The 19077-nt window shown below is 34.8% G+C and overlaps 1 protein-coding gene across 6 annotated transcripts; it reads left to right on the top strand.

Moving 5' to 3' along the window:
* The first annotated feature begins 8943 nt into the window (after nt 1-8943).
* On the top strand, nt 8944-14535 carry LOC145167331 (uncharacterized). Of its 6 annotated transcripts, XM_079086526.1 has the most exons (15): nt 8944-9512; nt 9726-9784; nt 9896-9980; nt 10077-10160; nt 10496-10926; nt 11070-11356; nt 11752-11826; nt 11899-12329; nt 12417-12688; nt 12773-12798; nt 12889-13026; nt 13731-13812; nt 13972-14141; nt 14216-14252; nt 14350-14535. In XM_079086526.1, exons 9-12 carry the CDS (start codon nt 12535-12537, stop codon nt 13776-13778), a joined length of 366 nt encoding a protein of 121 aa, XP_078942652.1. In that variant the 5' UTR covers nt 8944-9512; nt 9726-9784; nt 9896-9980; nt 10077-10160; nt 10496-10926; nt 11070-11356; nt 11752-11826; nt 11899-12329; nt 12417-12534; the 3' UTR covers nt 13779-13812; nt 13972-14141; nt 14216-14252; nt 14350-14535. The 6 variants fall into 6 exon arrangements, with proteins under 6 accessions (XP_078942652.1, XP_078942660.1, XP_078942640.1 ...); XM_079086534.1 differs by lacking the exon at nt 10077-10160; XM_079086514.1 differs by having other exon boundaries at nt 9896-10160; nt 11070-11332.
* The last annotated feature ends 4542 nt before the right edge of the window (nt 14536-19077 follow it).

Raw genomic sequence — 19077 nt, 5'->3', positions numbered from 1 at the left:
TATATATATGACATTAAAAGTCTAATATTATATATGTATAAGTAAACAGTCAGTCTTACCGTTAGTAGGCCTCATTCACGAAGCTGGTCTGTAAGGGGTGTTTAAGGAAATTGCCTATAAAATGACGATTGAATGGGTATCCACTCTTACCCACCGCACTCTTGACTAGTGGAGGGTCGTTAGCCGAACGGGTAGGATAGGACGAAACCTTCCATTATAAGTATAATGAAGTACAAAGTAACTACATGCTTTTACAAATTCCCAAATTCTAGTTACTTTAGGGCAAAATGTGAATTTGTATGCTAATCCATGGAATTACACTTCGTACCCTTGTCAAACGTTACTGGAGCGTATGTGGCTAACCGGCACACTAATTTGGGATTGACATTGGTGGCGAAGGGTGGCTCGATGTTTATCATAGATCAATGGAGCGTGTGTGGCTAACCGGCACATTGATTAGGTGATAGTAGCAATTGGGTGCACCACGTGATTCGTATGGTTATTCACACCTTATTTGTGATCCTCGGCATCCCAGTCACAAATAGAAGGGCATAATCGAGATTAAACATGCCATTGAAAAGTTCAATGAATCTCAAAAGATCTAGGAGTTTCAATTCATTTAAAACTTAAATTTCTTTTTCGTTTTTCATGGTGGGAATTGGTAAATCGTCATTTACCTACCTTCAAATATTCTGCAACTAGATTACGGCATCCCTCTTCTAGGTTGTAGAATGTTGTGTTGGATCGTAGCCTTGATGTTTCATTTGGGTGTTACATCAAGGATTCTTATCAACTAACTTGAATTTTCTCCCGTTTTGTAGATGTCTAAATCTTACAATGGTCTTCCCAAGTCCCTTGGAACAAGCTTTCCAAATGAAGATGATGTTCCACGATACGATCAAGGAAATGAGAGTCATGCTTCACTTCCTCCACCTCCTCCAATTATTCTCCCTAACCCACAAGTTCAAAGGCTTGAAAAGTTCAAGCTCACTCAAGCCCTATTGGCAAGTAAACACGAAGATGGGAAACCTGTGTGTGCACACATCTTAGAGATGAAGTCACACATTGATAGGTTAAGGATGATGGGTGTCGATATCTCAGAAATGTTGGCTGTTGACTGGGTTCTTCAGTCACTTCCTGAATCATATAGTGAGTTCGTTAGAGAGTACTATATGATGGACCATGACGTGACCCTCATTGATTTGACCTATTTGCTTATAGCTGTTGAATCAGAAATGATTTAGCGTGCTAATCGAGCAAATTTGTCTGGCAAATCAAACTCCCAAACTTCAATGGACGTTGAAAATAGTGACATTGGAAATCCAGAAAAGGTAAATTCTGAGATAGTTCCTTGTGCCATTCAAAAAGAGTCCATCTGCTTCTACTGCCAAGAGAAGGGGCATTGGAGACGAAGCTGCCCTGTTTACCTGAGAGATCTAAGAGATGGGAGAGTCAAGACGTATGGCTCTACTTCAGGTAAAATCCAATAACTAACTCTATAAGTTCCTATTCTTTGATTTTCAATACATGATGTGATAAGATTACATTTTGATGTTTTGTAGGATCGAAGAAAAGAGAGGAAGCTTAAGGGAAGAAGTAAGCTGAATCTGATCGTGGAGAAATGGATTTTGATCGCATTGCTTTGAGATCGGATTTTGAGCTACTACTTTAGAGTTAGAATAGATTGCTTAGAAATTGAAATAGCATAATTTTCATTTGAATTGCATTGTAAGGACAACTTTTTCCGCAATAAAATCAATTTTGATTTCGTCCTATTTATTTATCCTTGCAATGGCATATGTGAAAATGGATGTTTATGTATTTCTAATTTTAGCAATGTTGAATTGGATGTGATTCTTGATTATGTTATTTGTGAAATGTCGAGGATTTGCCAAATAAAGGAAGATTCTCATCGCCCAAGTTTCAATTGGACAGAAACTTGGAATCATACAACTTGGTTGCGTGATGAATGAGAAACTTCATATTTTGGAAATTAGACTAATTCTTTGGCAAAGTGTCAAGAGAAGGACCAGGAGATCGAGTACACTAGGTTGTGCGTTGATCAAGTCCACCACAAGAGTGATAAAGATATTCGTCACGATTTACTAAAGGTTAGTAAATATGATTATACTTATAAGATTAAGTATAATTCTGAGTTGATTGAAAGAGTTTCAATCAATAGCAGAATGAATAAGAAGAATCAAGTAGGCAGAAAGATAAAAGTTTCTCTATTCTAAGAAGAAGGGAGAGTACCTTTTATTGTGTTTTATGATAAGTCTTAATGATTAAGAACCATATCTCAATTGATCCTCTAAGTGAGTCTTAGTGCAATTGCATGTCTAAGAAGAGGAATCAAGAATTGTAGAAATGGTTAAATCAAGAAGTCAATCATACTTCGTTCCAATATCTAGTCTTAGAGTCAAGATTCTGACATGAGTGACAAGTCTTAAGTAGGTTTATAACACTCGACAAATGTGGAATTTGGAAAAGTTTTCTTATTCTTGCACATTTGAAATTGGTAAGTTGTGATGTCTTGAATAAGACAAAGACCAACCAGGACCAATTGTGTGAAGTGTTAAACTTGACAAAAGGCTACACTAACTCTTGAATATTTGTTTGTCAAGAAATGGTTCTTGACAAGAGAATCTTATATGTCAAGGAGTCAGTGGGAGTCTTAATGGTCTTGAAAAGTTTCAAGAACAAATCAAGAGTAAACCTAGTTGATCATCACTAGCACACGACTTGAGGTTTAAAGCCTATCGTGGATGACATACTCTTTTTCTGTGTCATTCCAATTGAGTTAATTATGCGTGTGAGTTCTATGAGTTCTCATTTGAATGCATAAAGACAAAGCACCTTGATCAATGGAAAGTACATTGATATGAAAGGGTGAGTTGCTTGGAAGACATGGTGGGCATTCATGTTACCATGAGGCAAGAAATCAAGATTGAACAAGTTCAGTCCATATGGTTTTGGATTTTTCGCAAACTTTCGTTTTGACAAATTCACATGGATAGGAACACATACATCATAAAATCTAAGTGTCATAAGGTTTTCCTCCTTCATGAAAATGATTGTTTGGAAATGCTTTCACTAAGAGAGATTTTAAGAAGATAGCACTTGTGAAAATTGTATTCTCAAATTCGATTATGATTATGGCATCCCTTTTCATAGTTCGAATTGTGACATTTGGCAATTGATCTGAACATTTGGGACTTAGTAACATAAATTCTAAATTGTTTAGACACACATGTGAGCTATCTAAGGCAAAGGTGTATGAGCTTAAAAAGCTTAGACAAAGGCTTATCAAAGCATTAGGTATTAGAAATATGAACTTAAGGAATTCAATAAGCATTGTTTTCTAGAAGTTCAATTGTTTTCTGAATACATGTCAAAGCTAGTGGGAGCATAAGTGTTATGCTAGTAAGAAAATAATCGTCATGTTAGTGGGAGCATGATTATTATGGTAAGTATTGCAAGTTAGCAATATTAATTATAGAAAACAAAGATTCATTTTGCAAAGTTGCAAGGGTTGAAAAATTGTTTTGCTATAATTAAGGGAGAGAATATTATACTTCGTTTCAAAATTCTAAAGCTTAGATCGAGAAATGTTAATAAATTTAGTCAAGGATACATAGTGCATTCTCAAAATTCGATTATGATTACGACATCCCTCTTCATAGTTCGAATTGTGGGAACAGGGCACATAAAATATTATGGCAGAAGGATGATGAAGTATCATGTCTTTATGTGAGACATTATGCATCATGTCCAATACGCTTCAGGTATAGGATCGATTGCATATGCTATAATATTTGACCATTCTAAAATTTCCAAATGCCTAGGGCATTAAGAGGGAAAAGGGACTAGAACTGATTTTGACTAAAATAATTAAACAACTATCAAAGGACGATCTGAGGTTCACTGAGGATTTGTCGCTTGTGAGTAGTTGGAAGTATAGTATTGGATGGACTATATTGACATTATTATGAATAGATAAGATTCTATTAAGAATGAGTTGTCATATGGAAAATATGGAAATGTTTCCATTAATGGGAGTTGGATATTAAGAAATATGTCTAGATTAGAAACTTTTATGCGAGAAGCATGTTCAAAGGAATGTACTTTGAATGTGAGACTTCATGTCTATGGAATTGTCTTGTAACAATTTCCGATAGAATACCTTGTAATTTCATTAGCCGGGTCTTGGTGACTTTTATGCTATGACATTACGAAAGAATCATTGCATAAAATGTTAGAATCTGACATATTCTAAAAGTGGCAAGAATTTGGTATTCTTATACTAATAATAAGGATTGGGGATTGTGAAATGAGTTTCATTGGAAAAGTTTTCAATTGATCTATTTCACAAAGTATGGACCATAGGAAACCAAAGTGTGTATGCTTGGAGCATGGGACAATTGTGGTTATAATTCGAGTAATAAGTTGATTTTCTGAAACAGTAAGTAATGAATAATGAGTAATCAATATGGTGTTTAAATAAAAGTGTTTTTATTTACGCTCAAAAAGTTTTGGGACCATATAGGATTAATATTATTATTGCGTTTCATTTTTCATGTTTTGACTTCCAGAATAACTAGGTTATTCGAACCTCCACAGTCGGTCATACGTTGGAAGTAGGTATGAAGGAAAACTGTCATGAATCTGTCTGTAGATTGTCTAAAGTGTTTAGACAAAGCACAAGTTTGTTGCAGAGTTCATGAGTGCTTTGATAAGATTAAAGTATTGGATTAAACCCACGCTCACTTGAATCACTTCATGGTTTTATCACGAGTGATTGGTGAGACGATAACATTGTATATTCTTGAAACCGAGACGTGTGAGTTGTTATTTGCTGGTCGGTTGCACATTGATGATAAGTAAACACACCAGTAACTTGGTGTTATAAAACTTATTGTTGTGTGTGATTCGATTAGTAGGTGCAAGCAAGCATTTGAGTCAAAGTTTATCCATTCCTTTTACCCAAGGTGGGATAAAAGCGATATCTGTGGGCCCCTCGATGATTTAGTGATGACAAAGAAAAGTGCTCGTCCGGGCCAGGACTGATTTGATTTGTTCAATTAGTCAGTCACCATAAATCGGAAATCGGGAAACGACACATAGACTGAGAGAATGATTTCAATCCATGTCTCATGTCTATACGATATCTTGTAGAATGGAGGAATATATGATCCCTTATCTAAAGGACACACGTATTTGATAAGATCAGAGTTGACAGCGGCTTTTGGAAGCTACGATTGCTGATCAGGTTCTGAAGTCATATGCAGAATAGTTATTAGACTTATCCAAGTGGGAGACTGTTGGATTAGTGTCTAAGTCCATAACTATTTTGGTATGTACTTGACCCGATTGTGAGCATGGTCCTTTTGGGTTACCTTCACACGGGTGACTAGACAGGATGACAGTTGAGGAGAGAGGTTGATTAGGGCATAAATATGATTTATTTATTATATTATATGAATAATATATTAATTTGGAATCATATTATTAATTAGTATTTAATCAGAAATTAATTAGGAATTAATTTTGGGATTAAAGGAATTAGTTAAAAGTACAGGGGCTGTTTTGTAATTATTTGATAGTTGACACTTTGGGCTATTGGATCACCTTTATTAAGGCTTGAACGAAAATCCTAGAAGGATCTAGGAGTTTTCGTCCAAGGGCTTAAGGAAAGGAGTCCATGGACTTGCTTAGGCCCTAAGCTAAGGGATTAGGGTTTCCACCTTGAAACCCTAGCTAGCCTCAAGTATAAATAGCACCCTAAGGTACTAGAATTCGACCACCCCATGGGAAAACCCTACTAGGGCCGAATTTTGGAGCTTAGTACCTTTCCTCCTCTCTCTCATATTCATCATCTCACTCAAAGTGTGTTTGTGAGCCATTAGAGGTACTACACTTGTGGTACTTGCTTTCAAGAGCTAAGGAAATTCAAGGAACTAGTTGTTATTACTACATAACAACAAAAGGTATGTATTCTATTCTCCTATGTCAATTTCAAAAATAGTATATGCATGCTAGGGTTCTTTTGTGTTCATAAAGTTGTATAACTTATAGTGAAAACATAGATCCAACTCTAGGGTTGCATGCACACATAGGATTGTTTGTATAAAACCCAACACTTAGCACCAAAAGTATGAATGCCTCAAATTGCTGACAACTCACCTAGGACAAAGGTGGCTCTTGAAAGAGAATTTCCATGCACCAAAAACACCTCCATTGACTCGATGAACATGTGTAGTCGTTTTTAGGTTATGGAGTATGTATTTATATGTAGGATTTCAAGGGTCATGGGTATAACCCAAATCCATATCCATGGGTTCTATGATCCATGGTTCATGTGGCCCAACTCTTTATGTATCCGTACATAAACTTAGTCCAATATGGATCATAAGCCCAACACATATAAATATAACCAATTACCATAACTAGTCCCAATAGATTTAATTAGTCTCTTTTGATCACTAAATTAATTCCAAACTAATTCTTGATTAATACTAATTAAATCATATGATTTCATATTAATATATTAGAACTTATAATATATTAATAAATCATATATAACCTCTTCTCAAAAGTCCATCCTAACAAATTGTCCTGATGTTATGCAACCCAAATGGACCATGCTACTCTCGGGTCGAGTACATACCAATAATAGTTATAGGTTTAGACATCTAATCCAACAGTCTCCCACTTGTATAAGTCTAAAACTATTATTGCAAATATGACTCCAAAATCCCTACTAGGAATCGTAGCTCTTAAAAGCCACTGTCGAACTCTGACCTAGTCAATGACGTGTCCATTAGATAAGGGATCGTATATTCCTCCATTCTAGATATCATATGGAATCAGACATGGATTAAAATCATTCTCTATGTCCATCTGTTGTTTCCCGATTTCTGATTTATGACGACCGACTAATTAAACAAATCAAATCAGTCCAGGCCCGGCTGAGCACTTATGGTTGTCATCACTAAATCATCGAGGGGCCCACAGATATCGCTTTTATCCCTCTAATGGTACTCACTCATCAAATTACACACAACTATATGTTTTATAACATCCAAGTTACTAGTGCGTTTACATATGTCAATGTGCAACCGACTCGCAACTACAACTCACACGTCTCCGTTTGAAGAATATAAGATATTATCGTCTCATGATCACTCATGATAAAATCGATAAGTGATTCAAATGAGCGTGGGTTTAATCCAATACTCAAATCTTATTCCAGGAGCACTCATGAATACTACAACTATGTTTAAAACAACTAGACATACTACAGACCCATTCATGACAGTCTTTCCTCAATACCTACTTCCAAAGTATGATCAACTATGGACGGTTTGAATAACCTAGTTATTCAGGAAGTCAAAACATGCAAAGTGAAACACAAGAATAATACTAATCCTATATGGCCCCAAAACTTTTGAGTCATATTGATTACTCATTATTCATTGTATAATGTTTCAAATAATCAACTTAACACTTGAACTAAAACAATAATTGTCCCATTCTACAAGCATGCACACTATGTTTACCTATGGTCCTTTCTTTGTGGAATAGATAAATTGAAAACATTTCAATGATGATCATTTCACAATTCCAAATCCTTATGAAAAATGTAAGAATACAAGATTCTTTGCCATTTACTGAAATCTGTTAGATTCTAAACTTATATGCAATGATCCTCTTGTAATGACTATACACAAAAAGTCACAAAGACTTGGCTACAGACGTTACAAAGTATTCCAATGGAGAGAAATTCCATGGAAACGAAGTCTCACATTCAAAGTACATTCCTTTGAACATCCTTCTTGCATTAAGTTTTCTAATCTTACACTGATTTAAAGAATAACTCCCACTTATGGAAACATTTCCTTATTCCCATTTTGACTATCGTTTCTGAACAAGAATTGCCTCTTTTCAGAATATGTCAATATGGTCCTTCCAAAATTAACACTATACTTCCAACTGTCCATGAGCAACCAATCTTTGGTAAGCCTCAGATTTTCCTCGACAATTGTTTAATCATTTTAGTCATATACAGTTCTGGTCCTTTTTCCCTCTTAATGCCCTAGGCATTTGGAAAATTCAGAACACATAGAAATATTATAGCATATGCAATCGATCCTATACCCGAAGCCTATGGGATACAATTCATAATGTCTCACATAAAGACATGATCCTAGACCAGTCTTTTGCTATAATTTTTTCTATTAGCCATGATCTCAAAATTCGGACTATAAAGAGGGATGTCGTAATCATAATCGAATTTTAAGAACGCAATTAATATTTCCATATATAGAATTTCCTTATGTTGAACCATTCCAACATAACATTCATATATATTTGACTAAATTTGATTAAAATCTCAATTTAAGCTTTTAGAATTGAAATGAAGTATAATTTTCTCTCCCTTAATTATAGCAAAACAACTTTTCAAAACCCTGCAACTTTGCAAATTGAAACTTTCATTTTATATAATTAACATTGCTAACTTGGAAAACTTAACATAATAATCATGCTCCCACTAACATGATGATTATATTCTTATCAGCATAACACTTATGCTCCCACTAGCTTTGACATGCACTACTAGAAAACAGCCTTTTACGACGCGCAAATAATGACACACACTGATAGAGGATGTGCATTTGTGCGTGCCCTAAAAATTGATGTAAGCTTTCCAAAATCTGAAGGATAGAGGTCACGCATTTGTGCGTGCCCTAAAATTAGTGTAACAAAACAAAATTAAAAACACGGAGGGCGCTTATTTTAAGTGTGTGTCATCTACAAATGTCGCTTTATATTTTTTTTTTAACAAAAGACGCGTTTTAAAAGACGGATCCTCTAAGATTCTAAAATTCTAAAATTTTGAATACCCCGCTTCTGCACTCTCTCCTCTGGATCGCCTTATCTCTCGTAAAATCCCACACAGCCATTCTCTCCCTCCCCCCCTCTCTCTCTCTCTCTCTCTCTCTCTCTCTCTAACCCTAGGTCATTCACGACGATGCCTTCTTACCCTTTCCTTCTTCCTTGCTCCACATTTTTGACCTTCGTCGGAGCTATCTTCTTCTCCCCCGCCACCACCAACAAACCACAACCTTATTCATTACCCTAAAAACAAGACTAATCTTGCACCTCTCATAATCTCTCTCATAACACTTAGGTTTTTGGCAATGAAAAAAATTGACCCCTTTGATGTGTTCTAATTTCTTACTGTATCTAGGTTAAAATCATCCATTGCAGCAGAGCATCTTCTTGGAACTTTGAAGCCGCCACCTCTTGGAACTTTGAAGCCGCTTTGTCGAATAGAGTTTGAGCTTCTTCACTTTTTACGGTTTCTTCCAGAGCTTCGGAATACAATTCCATTCCGATCTCGTGTAAGTCGATATGAGCATCCGGGTCGATTCCGACGTAGGTTCGGAATAACTGAGCGAATTCAAATAACCAATCGTCCATTTCAACTTCTTTCAACTCCGGATCATCGGGTATTTTTTCAGCTTCCTTTTCCGGTTTTTGTTAACTTTTAGAATTGGTATGGGACCCGTTGTTTTCTACTTCAATACTCTCGATCTCAACCGGCTTTTCTTCTTCCACTTCTTCTTCTTCTACTTCTTCTATCAATGGTGGCGCCTACTCAGGGGTAACCTCGACAATATGCAATTTCAAAACCCTAAATAAGTCAAATTTTTCGGTATCAGGTTCTTTATCTGGAAGCACAAGGCCATCTACAATCGATTCAGCTAATCTGAGCTCACGGGTACATGTTATAGTCACCAAATCGCCATCGTCATCTTTGTATTTTATCAAAACAGACTTGGAAGATGGAAACCTTTTGCTCACAATCTCTCTCAAAACTTTAAAGTTACAGTTCACTGGCATTTGGGTCGTTCCGGAAGGTTTGGGCATCGTGGGTTGGCTGCGAATTTGATAACCTTTGAAGACAGATTTAACCTGTAAGTCTTCCACCTGATAATATTAATTAGTATTACCAGATTTACCCCTATCTTTCTAACTCTGTGGTTTCATGGCTATTTCTGTTGTTTATTAAGTTTAGTAGGAAACCCAATCTTGATCCTTTTGATACTCTATTCGATTAGCAGGCCCCAGAGGTCACATTACCTTAAGGAACAATGGTACCCATGAATTCTTTCAACATATTGCACTATTATTCATTATTTTGGGGCTTAATGCTTCATTTTTCCTTAAGTTTAATGGCTTCTGATGTGTTAAGAGGTTACACTGTTATTCAGCCATTTATTCAGTGACATATAATTTGATGGGTGCTTGTTATTCAGTCATGTATATCAAGCAATAATGAACAATGGAGCATATGACCCTTATTTATCTTTTCTCAAATTCTTTTTCCTTCTTGCTTATTTTTACTCTGATTATCAATAAATTACTTGATGTATCTTGTCTACTGTTGTTATTTGCATATTAGTTAGATTTTGACTATTATACTTTGTAGGTGAACAGGTCCGGAAGGCTCGAGAATAATGCAACACATTACTCTGTTGATATCGAGTTACATGATTATCAATAAATAAGATTCAAATGATAACATTCAACTGATATTTCAACAGAAACTGGTAACTGCATTTTCTTCCATTCATGGTCATAGACCCAGGTCAGAAGTGTGGGTGTTGGAGTAGATTAGCAGCAACAATCCAACTTTATGCTATCAACTACTTCTACTTTTCAATCTCTCCTTTTTTATTCACTTTGATGCTTTTATTTTAGGCTTTATTTGTTTATAATATAAACAACATACGATTTATGTTTTATTTATTGGTGCAGTTTGCTTCAGGTGAAATTTCATCAACCATGGTTTGGGACCTGGATAAAGAGCAACTTGTGAGCTCTATTCCCCTAGCATCAGATTGCAACATTTCGGCTTCGGTAGGTTCACTTTTACCTTGACCCCCATTGTTTTATATTACTTGATATTGTTTCTAATATATATATATATATATATATATATATATATATATATATATATATATATATATATAGTGTGAATATATATGTATTGTCTCTTTTAGGCTGCTTCTCAAGTTCATGGAGGTCAATATGCAGCTGGCTTTGTCGATGGTTCTGTGAGATTATTTGACATCCGAACACCTGATGAGTATTCATCGCTCAAAATATCGGATATGTCAGCTGTTTAGCCTTCCACCCGTACGAAATATTGCTCGCAGCTGGTGCTTCAGACGCTTAAGCTTCCATCTATGCTGATGACATCTCACCACCAAGATAAAACAAAAAAAAAGTCAAAGAAACTCATCTGGACACTGAGTCTGAATCTGTTAAGATATACAGCTATTAAGATGTACATTCTTGTTATTTGTAGACAAAACCGTGAGAGTCACTCTCTCCGTATGAAGGAACAATTCTGCTAATATGTTTGACCATGTTATTTTAAAATTTGATCAGTCTTCTTTTTCCAAATTCTTTTTGTACATTTGTATCTAGAATATATTGAAGCAGAATTTGTGATTAGCAATATCAATAGAAGCATGGAAGTGTTCCTTTTAATTAGTTTTATGTAAGTAGTTACAAAATAGTTCACATCCAAACATCCCTCTCTCTCTTTCTCTCATAAAAACACTAGGAAATACAATATGTGTGTAACCTGTTGCTGTTAACTTCTTGGAACCTAAGTTTTATCATTTCCATTATTTACAACAAAACAATATTAATAATTTGTTCTTTGGTATTCTGCAGGAGTACCAACGTCAAATGTCGAAGGAAGGGCTTGAAAAAGTTATTCAACAAGAGCAATATGATTCCAAGATTCAGGTATTTCAGTATTTGTTACTTCTTTTTGAACATATGCAAATGCTTCTTGATGAATAATAATAAATATCACAGGTTGTGAGAAATATGGAGAACAAAAAATATATGCAATGAGGGATAATGTTGGTTCTCAAATTCACGTTGCCACCTCCTAGCATCCCAAAAATCTTGACCCATCTAACCACAATAGTGACCTACTTGATAGCCAGTCTGATCACGGATAACTTCTGCTTGCTACAAATGTAAATTGAAATCACATAATCTTCATATTGATGTTTCATAATAGGGGCAGATAAGTCAAAAGACAAAACACTTTTTGGTACCTGATAAACAAGTGTCACCTTTGGAACCAAAAACAAAGCCAACATCTTCTTTCATTGTCTATGCAAATCATTACACATGCTTTTTATAAGGAGGACAGCAATGAGGGTCTTCCCTGCCCCTGTCTCTAAGAAGGATATGGTGTTTTTGTTTTTAGCTTGTTCAAGAACATCAAGCTGATACTTGTGAGCATGCTCTTTTGGTACTTTTTTCTTGGAATTATCATCATCGTTGTCTTTTTTTAACTCTACTTTAAGGTTTTTTGTCAACAGGAGGAGGCTTTATATCTCTGTTACAGCCAGACTCCCAAGAACCTGGACAAAAAAACCATGTCATTGGTTCCCAACCGGTCAGCCTTTTGAGAATCCAAGGTGTTGGGTGATACATTGAATGAGCAAATCAAGATATTCTTGTTGTTTCTTATTAAGTGACTTTTGTGGTCTCTTCTTTACATCAACATCTCTTCTTTACATCAACATCTGTCAAATGCACCAGGCCAAGAAGAAGAAAACAGTCCATATTCCTAGTAAAAAATACATTGCATGTGAACATTTAATGGTTTAATTACCTTTTTTCCCTTTAGGTTTCTTTTCATTTTATCATATTTACACAATGTTGTACATTTCAGTAAAACCCCTAGCTCGTGCAACAAAGGTGAGATATTCCGTTTTTACCCTTTTTGTTTTTCGGGTAATTATTCTTTCATGATTCACAGTTTGATATTTTTTGTATTTTATTTTACAGACTCTTCATTCAAAACTAAGCAACAATTCAAGTGTTCCAATCCAAAGTAGCTGTATTAAATCTGCTTTGCTTCTAGATGGTTCCATTACAACTTTTGATTCTCGATTATATGGATCTGATATTGGAACATGCCTAGAGGTAAATGAAATCCTCACAATAAACCAAGTAAATGAAAATTGATATATAGAAAACTACAAATTAAGTTATTGTAATAAACATATATGAAAAAATATAAAAAAATTACAAATAAAAATTAAAAATAAATTATGTTACTAATAATATAAATTGTATTTGAAAGTTAGAAAAATCACATGGTATATGTATGGAATATATAACAACTGAAATAGTGAAATTAATATTATTATTACAAATTATGTAAAATATAATAAAAAAATATATAAATTCTTATTATTGTTATATTAAAACGATGAAAATTTTCATTAACTATGTTACTAATTGTAATAATATTAACAATAATTTAAGTGAATAATATCAGTGAATTTATTTACAATTCATGGTTTCTTTCAATTAAATTTGTTACCAAATAAATACGCAAAAAAACAAATTTAACAAATTTAATATAAAAATCGTATTAACCTGTTGTTACCACATGTAGAAATTTGATGTAAATTTAACTAACCACACTTTAAATCAATTTTCAAATCGTACAAGATGCATTTTATGGTGGAGGTATTACATGGGAAGAAGGTATAGATTTTTAGTTGTATAGAAAGTAAGTAATGAATAAAAGTCATTCATAAACCTTATTATTACTTGGGTAACATATTACACTTTGATTTCTTAATATATGAATCTAATGGTTGCATGATTCAAATTTGCAGGTCTTGTTGATGTGTATAGTGTCAATCAAAGTAGTTTGGATGTTGTGAAGGTGGTGAGCAAGTTCTTGTTGTTCTACTACTAGTGAGTAAACTTTCTTTCTCTCTTAAGGACCTTTTTGTCTTCTCAAATTACCACAGTATCTATCCCCAGGACATTGTCAATTCTAGAGAGGTAACTTATATTTTATATTGGAAACTTGAATCATATTCTTCTTTCTTACATAAATTCTGTTGAAAACAGGTATGCAAGTTCATGGGGGCTTCAAAGTTATCCTTTTGTCTAGTACTGCCTCCAAGCTAAAAGAAGAATATGTATTAGTGAAGCACTTACCAAAAATCTTAAACAGAGACGATGAAAGAAAATACTCCGCTTGTTTTTGGTTGAATTTCTGCAATGACAATTGGCAAAAGGTATTTTACTATTTCACTATTTCATATTAACTTTTATAATCTACATGTGTATTAAATTTTAATATTTTATATAGGTATGGTCTGTATTGAAGCCTGGATTCTTGGCAAAAGGTATTTTACTACATGTGTATTAAATTTAATATTTTATAACATAGATTGATGATGCTTGAAGCCTTTCTAAATACTAATGTGTTGATTATGAAAATAGGTATCATGCAGAAATAGAAGCATAACAATAAAAAGTAGAAACAAGGTGTCCCTTAATAGCAATGTAGTATTAGGTTATATAGTTAGGGAAAATCTCTTAATAGCAATGTACAATCAAATCCCCTTAATACCAATGTATTAAATTTTTTTGACATGATGTTATTGGATGAAATTGATTGTTTTGGTATATATTTGTTTCCATATTTTTGTATTATGCGTAAATGAGTATCGTAAACACGCGTCGTAAATGTATATCGTAAATGGTTGCTGAAGTTTATGACACGCAAATGCGTGTCATTTTCATTTATGACAGGGGCTTCCTTGATACGCATTGCGTGTCATAAACGCGCGTCGTAAGGTTACGACACACAAATGCGTGTCGTCTTCCTTTTTGACAGGGCCTTCCTTGATACGCATTGCGTGTCGTAAATGAGCGTCGTAAATGCGCGTCGTAAATGCGCGTCGTAAATGCGCGTCGTAAATAGACGACGCGCAAAAACGTGTCGTCTTTCGTTATGACAGGGCCTTCCTTGACACGCATTTGCGTGTCGTCTGAGCGTTTTACGACACGCATTGCGCGTCGTAAAAGTCTGTTTTTCTAGTAGTGATGTATCCCGAAATCAGCTGAACTTCTAGAAATCAATACTTTATTGACTTTCATTACCAAAGTTCAGGTTTCTGATACAAGATGCTTCGATAAGACTTTATCTAAACTTCCCAAAATCATACACCTTTCCTTAGATAGCTCACATGTGTGTCTAAACAATTTTAGAACTATGAAAAGGGATGTCGTAATCATAGTCTCAAATGTTTAGACCTTTGCCATTGCTCACAATTCGAATTATGAAAAGGGATGCCGTAATCATAATTAAATTTGAGAATGAAAATATCACAATTTCTATTTCCTTAAAATCTACTTAGTAAAAGAGTTTCCTCACCATCATTTTCATGAATCGAAGAGAAACCTTATGACACTTAGATTTTATGGTGTATGTGTTCCTATCCATATGAATTTGTCAAAAACATAACCACAAGAGGAGGTTAGTGACAAATCAAAACTCATATGGACTGAACTTGTTCAATCTAAACTTTTTGCCACCTGGCAGCACAACGGCCTACCATTGCTTCCAAGTAGTTATGCAAACAACTGAGAACTCATAGAACTCACATGCATAGTCAACTTTAACTGGAATAGGCACAGAAACAAGAATATGTCAAAATGATAGGCTATAAACCTCAAGATGTGTGCTAGTGATAAACAATACCCTTGATTAGTTCTTGAAACTTTTCAAGATCTTTAAGACTCCCACTAACCTCTTGATATATAAGATTCTCTTGTCAAGAACCATTCCTTGACAAAGCAAATATTCAAGAGTTAGTGCCGATTCTTATCAAGACAAACACTTCACACAATTTGCCTTAGTTGGTCTTTGTGTTATCCAGAACATCACAACTCACCAATTTCAAATGTACAAGAGTAGAAAACAGTTTACTCTACATTTGATAAGTGTTTTAAACCTTCTTAACATTATGTCACTCAAGGCTCGATCTTGGAGTGTTACTTTAAGACTCAATTTTGGAACGAAGTATGATTCATATTTTGATTTAACCATTTCAACAATTCACGATTCCTCTTCTTAGTCAAACAATTGCACTAAGATGTCCTTAGAGGATCATTTGTGATATGGTTTTTCCTAATCATTAAGATGATCATAAAACATGATACTGAAATACTCTCCCATCTTTTCAGATTGGAGAAACTTTTATCTTTCTTCCTAATTTGATTCTTCTCATTCGTCCTGCCATACATTGAAACTTTTCCAATGTTTCAGAATGATACTTAAACTTGTAACATAACTATATTTACTAAACTTTAGTAAATCATGACGAATAGCCTTATCGTTCTTTGTGGTGGACCTGATTAGCGCACGACCAAGTGTACCCGATCTCCTAGTCCTTCACTTGACTCACACATACATGCGAACAAGGAATTAGTCTTAATTTCCAAAGATGAAAATTCTCATTCATCATACAATACAAGTTGCATGATCCCAAGTTTCTGTTGGATAAGGTGTCTAAGTCCATAACTATTTCTGGTATGTACTTGATTCGGTTGGCATGGTCCATTTGGGTTGCATGGCATTGCAATAGTTGGATAGACCAAAATGAGAGAAAGGACACTTAAGGTTTATTAATATATTATAAGTTCTAATATATTAATAATATTATTTAATTAGTATTGATCAAATAATTAATTTGAAATTAATTAAGTTATTAAAAAGAGACTAATTAAATATATGGGGTTGATTGTGTAAAGATGGTTTGTATGGATTGGGTTAAAACCCATAAGGTGCTCCGTGGATAGTCCATGGAGGTTACAAACCCATAGATCATGGAATATGAAAAGCCATGACAATTAGGGTTTACATGGTGTAACCCTACTTGTGCCACAACTATATAAAGACCCCTAGACAAGCAAAATCGGTACTTGTACAAGAAAGAAAGAGGGCAATCCGATTTTGAGGTGTTAGTGAACTTCTCTCAAGGTTATTCCAAGTATTCTGGTGTTGTGTGAGACATTTGAGGCATCACACTTGAGGTGCTAGGCTCACAAGGTTTTCAAGGAATCCAAACAACATAAGCTATGTTCTACTACTAGCATTTATGTTTAAAAGTTCACCATGCTATGCTAGATAGGTTATGAACCTTGGAAATCAAATTTGCATGTATCATAGTAAAACATAGATCCAAGGTTTCTAGGGATGCATGTACACCATAGGAGTGTTAGAATGCTCAAAACCCTTCAGTGGTATCAGAGCGTAGGCTTGTTTATTTGATACTTGATGGAAACTTGTTGAAAAACTCATTTCTATGCATTCTGAAGCATGAACTCGCCGAGTCCATGCGGGGACTCGAAGAGTCCATGAGTTAATTCATCCTACTCGTCGAGTAGGTTCGTGCACTCGACGAGTAGGAGCCCCTGAATGCAGATTTTCGAGTTTTACTGCTGGAAATGGACTAGAAACATTACCCTAAACTGTTTTGGTGTTGTAAAACTTGTTTTAGATGGTGTAATGGTTATGCTAATCCATTTTCAATGGATATTATCAAAATTTCAAGTTTTATATGGTTTATTTATGATTCTTGAAATTGTTGATATGAACATTCATGAACTTATGAGTTTAGAAGATCATAGGAATTATTTGTAACTTGCTTGTTAGTTTAATTCCTGATCTTGATGTGTTTTAATGGAATCCATAATTTGTCCTCAAGTTATGGATTACCAAAAGTCACTCTTTTAAAGTCCATTATTAAACACATAGGTTACATAAAATGAAAAGTCTCTCATTTTATTAATCCATTAACTCATAAGTTATGAAAGATGAAAAGTTTTGAAAGTTACAAAACTTGCCCTCAAGTTTTTGAACATGTAAAGTCACTTTAAAAACTTTAGTTCCAACCCCTATAATTTTAAAAGTTAAAATTCAACCCTTATACTTTATAATATTATAAGTTTAATAATTATTATATATGTATAAGAACAACTCGTTTTACCGTTAGTAGGCCTCATTCACGAAGCCGGCCTATAAGGGGGGTATAAGGTTGTTGCCTATAAAATGGCAGCTTAATGGGTGTCCACTCTCACCCATCGCTTCCTTGACTGGTGGAGGGTCGTTAGCCGAACGGGTAGGACAATGACCTTAATCCTCATTAAAAGTATGATGATTATAAAGTAACTAAATGTTTTTATAAATTCCCAATCTTAGTTACTTTAGGAAAATGTGAATAAGGTGCTAACCCATGAAATTACACTTTGCACTTTGATTAAGTCGTTAGTCGAGCGTGTGTGGTTAACCGGCATACTAACCTGGACTTAACAAGGTAGGAAAAGGGTGGCTTCAGGTTTGCCATAGGTCGGTAGAGCGCGTATGGTTAACCGGCACATCGATTAAGGGGTAAATATTAAGGGTACCAAGTAATTTTCATGGTTACTTCACACCTTGTTTTGTGATCCTCGGCATCCCAGTCACAAAACCTGAAGGGCACACTCGAGATTGAAACATGCCATTGAAAAGTTCAATGAAACTCAAAGAATCTAGGAGTTTCAAAACCAATTAAAACCTAATAATTTATTTCGTTTTTCATGGTGGAATTGGTGAATCGTTATTCACGTACCTTCAAAAATTTTATAGCTTGGATTACGAAATCCCTCTTATAAGTTATAAACTATTGTGTTGGGTCGTAGCCTTAATATTACATTTAGGTGTCTTATTAAGGACTATCTTTATATCTAATCTAAACTTGTCTTTCTTCTTTTTCAGATGTCTTCCAATAATGTTGCTTCTGGCTCAAACCCTACATGCTCTTTCTCTCTCACGAACCTTTGTGGGAGAGTCATCTTCGATGGTTCCAACTTTATGAATTGGATCCGGAACACCATGATGGTCACTCGGTATAAGGACAAGGAATATATGTCACACCCCCGGACCAGACAGCGGAAACGTCCGGAGGCGGGTGACTTCATTGTGCAGTATCATAACAATTGAATATAAATGAAACAGAGCAATCCAAACATCATACATTCAGATAAAAAACTTACATTGTTTACATATTGTATTTGTCCTTCAAATTACATAAAAGAGACATAAGCAGAAAAATCCAAACTACAGCTAATAGTCTTGCATCCGCGTCCCTTGTTACCTGCTTACTAGATTCCTGATAATACAAA

The sequence above is a fragment of the Lactuca virosa genome, chromosome 1 (assembly GCF_052849685.1).
Source record: "Lactuca virosa cultivar CGN04683 chromosome 1, Lactuca_virosa_CGN04683_v6, whole genome shotgun sequence".
NCBI classification, from domain to species: Eukaryota; Viridiplantae; Streptophyta; class Magnoliopsida; order Asterales; family Asteraceae; genus Lactuca; species Lactuca virosa.
This window is presented reverse-complemented; position numbering and strand designations above follow the sequence as displayed.